This window comes from Adiantum capillus-veneris, chromosome 16, assembly GCF_014529385.1.
Source record: "Adiantum capillus-veneris isolate H3 chromosome 16, ASM1452938v2, whole genome shotgun sequence".
Classification (NCBI taxonomy): domain Eukaryota; kingdom Viridiplantae; phylum Streptophyta; class Polypodiopsida; order Polypodiales; family Pteridaceae; genus Adiantum; species Adiantum capillus-veneris.
Window position 1 is genome coordinate 88,732,936 of NC_140946.1, and position 2,564 is coordinate 88,735,499.

At 52.1% G+C, this 2,564-nt stretch overlaps 1 protein-coding gene across 1 annotated transcript; it reads left to right on the forward strand.

Moving 5' to 3' along the window:
• Window positions 1-212: 212 nt before the first annotated feature.
• Window positions 213-2,313, forward strand: LOC147439411 (desmethyl-deoxy-podophyllotoxin synthase-like). The gene is made up of 2 exons (XM_086484310.1): window positions 213-1,250; window positions 1,591-2,313. Exons 1-2 carry the CDS (start codon window positions 285-287, stop codon window positions 2,230-2,232), a joined length of 1,608 nt encoding a protein of 535 aa, XP_086340436.1. The 5' UTR covers window positions 213-284; the 3' UTR covers window positions 2,233-2,313.
• Window positions 2,314-2,564: the final 251 nt, after the last annotated feature.

Genomic DNA, 2,564 nt, shown 5'->3' on the forward strand with positions numbered 1-2,564 from the left:
GCAGTCTGAACGCACCCTTACACAAATATGGTTATGCTGCACGCATGCGCTGGCTGAGGATGCGCTGGAGCCGACCGTCAGTAGCATTTAAATTGGAGATTTGTTGGACGAAAGCCAGCTTGAGAAAATGGCAATACAGTATTAATAAGAAATACGTGTTTGGACGAAAGCCAAACAGAGGGTGAATTAATTGCCACTGGAATAAAATATACAATTTCTGAGATTTAAAGGTTAATTTGAAAGCTCGTCAAAGAAAGAGAGAGAGATAGGGGGCAGACGCACAGATGGAGATGGCAATGGGCATCGGCGGCGGGGTTCAACAGCATCAGCTGCAGCAGAAGGGTGATGCCGTTCTGCTGGCTGGAGCCGCCGCCATTGTGGTAGTGGCGTTCTCCCTTCTACTATACACTAGGATGAAGAAGCAGCTAAGGCGGAAAAGAGCACTATTCCCACGGTCCCCCCCTGGTGCCTGGCCCGTGGTAGGGCACTTGCCTCTCTTTCTCAAGGACCGGCCCCATCAGCTGCTCGCAGAGCTCTGCATGAAGCAGGGCTATGGCCCGATTATGGGCCTCCGCCTTGGTGTCCACCCAGCCATTGTGGTGTCGAGCGCCGCGGCCGCTAAAGAGCTGCTCTCTACGCAAGACAAGGTCTTCGCCAACCGCGTGCACTATGCCTTCGCCGACCACGTCTTCTATGGCTACAACAAGGCCTTGGGCTTCAGCTCCTACAATCCGCGGTGGGTCCAGATGCGCAAGCTCTACACGCTGGAGCTCTTCACCGCCAAGAGGCTGCAAGAGATGGCGCACATTCGCCACGAGGAGATGCGCAAACTGCTGCATCGTCTGCAGCAAGCTTCTAATGGCGGCGTCCAAGCGGTGGATTTGCGAGAAAGGCTTTTCGAAATGGCCGGCGACATAGCCGCCCGCCAGTTCTACTCCAAAACTCTGGGCGAGTCAGCGCCCGAGCTGCCGCACCTCGTCGAAGCCATGGAGGACGAGGCGTTTCCCACGCTTGGTGACTACCTGCCCTGGCTGCGCTTTCTGGATGTGTTTCCCAAGCGAGGGATGGATAAGCTCCATCGCTCTCTGGACAGGGTGTTCACCTCCATTATCGATGAAAGGAGGCGCCACATGGCCACCTGCCCTGCCAACCAGCTGCCCAACGACTTTTTGCAAGTCCTGCTGTCCAAGGAGGAAAGCGTTGTGCCTGAGCAAAACATATGCGACAACGATATCAAGGCAATCCTTCTGGTACAGTAATCTGTGCGCGGATGAATGCTTGCATTTTGATTTTCTGTGATATACACACAAGAAGTTTTGGACAAATGCTCACAATATTCCCCACACTGTGATTTACTTCAACATCATGAGCTTCTGTGAGGGAGGCGCTGCATACCTAGCTAGGTCCGATTGGGGGCAAGGGACCACCGGCACCACCTAGTTAGGTATGTGGCGCCTCCCTCACAGAAGCTCATGATGTTATGCATTGTATCATTTGTATGAAAAACACTGAGAAAGACTCAGTTTTGGTACATGAGAAAATTTGTAAATCTTCTTGTGATATATCATGTGCCAAACTCTCATTTTGCAGGATGTTCTGTCGGGCAGCATACACACATCGTCAGTGACCCTGGAATGGGCGTTGGCATTGCTGATGAGCAATCCGGAGTGCATGCGCAAGCTTCGAGAGGAGGTGGACAGTGTGTCCAAACACAAGGACGGCAGAGCTCTCCTGACCAATGAGGACGTAGAGAAGGCAATGCCGTACCTGGAGAATGTAATGAAGGAGACGCTGCGGGTACAGCCGGTGGCGCCGCTGCTACTTCCACGAGTGTCCGGCGAGGAGTGCCACATGGGACAGTACACCCTGCCCAAGGGCACGCAGGCGTTCGTACACGTGTGGGCAATCGCAAGAGATCCACAGATTTATGAGGATCCCCTCTCCTTTCGTCCAGAGAGGTTCGACGGAACAGATTTGGATGTGCGTGGGCAGCACTATGAACTACTTCCGTTCGGTGCTGGGCGGCGCATGTGCCCTGGCATGCGTGGGGGCCTGGCCGTCCTTTATCTCACCCTCGCCAACCTTATCAAGTTTTTCGAGTGGGAGATGCCCCCTGGCCAGACTCTCGACATGAGTGAGAAAGCCTATCGCGGTTTCAGCAAGGAGATTCCCCTTCGTGTCATCCCTAAACTCAGACACTACCCCCTTCCTGATCCCCTCACCCACATTTAACCAAAATCCCAATCTCTCTGGCTGGCTGGTTTGTTGCCCCTTAACTTTTTGGTTCTAATTGAGCCTTTCTATTTTGTGGCCTACCTAATGCCTTAGTAAAGTGTCTATATCTTGAGAAGTGGTAGTAATCTTAAATGCTGGCAAACCGTTTTTGATCAGATGCTTTGATGCTCTTGTGCTTGGCAATGCGTTTGACATGGATGTTAGTACATGATGTAGTCTTGATGCAGGATTGCTGGAGCATCATGAAGCGCCAACTAATGCTCTCATGTTTTGTATGTCAAGTTTGTTCTAATTTTTGTCAATGGAAAGCGTCTTAGGTGGAGCCCCAT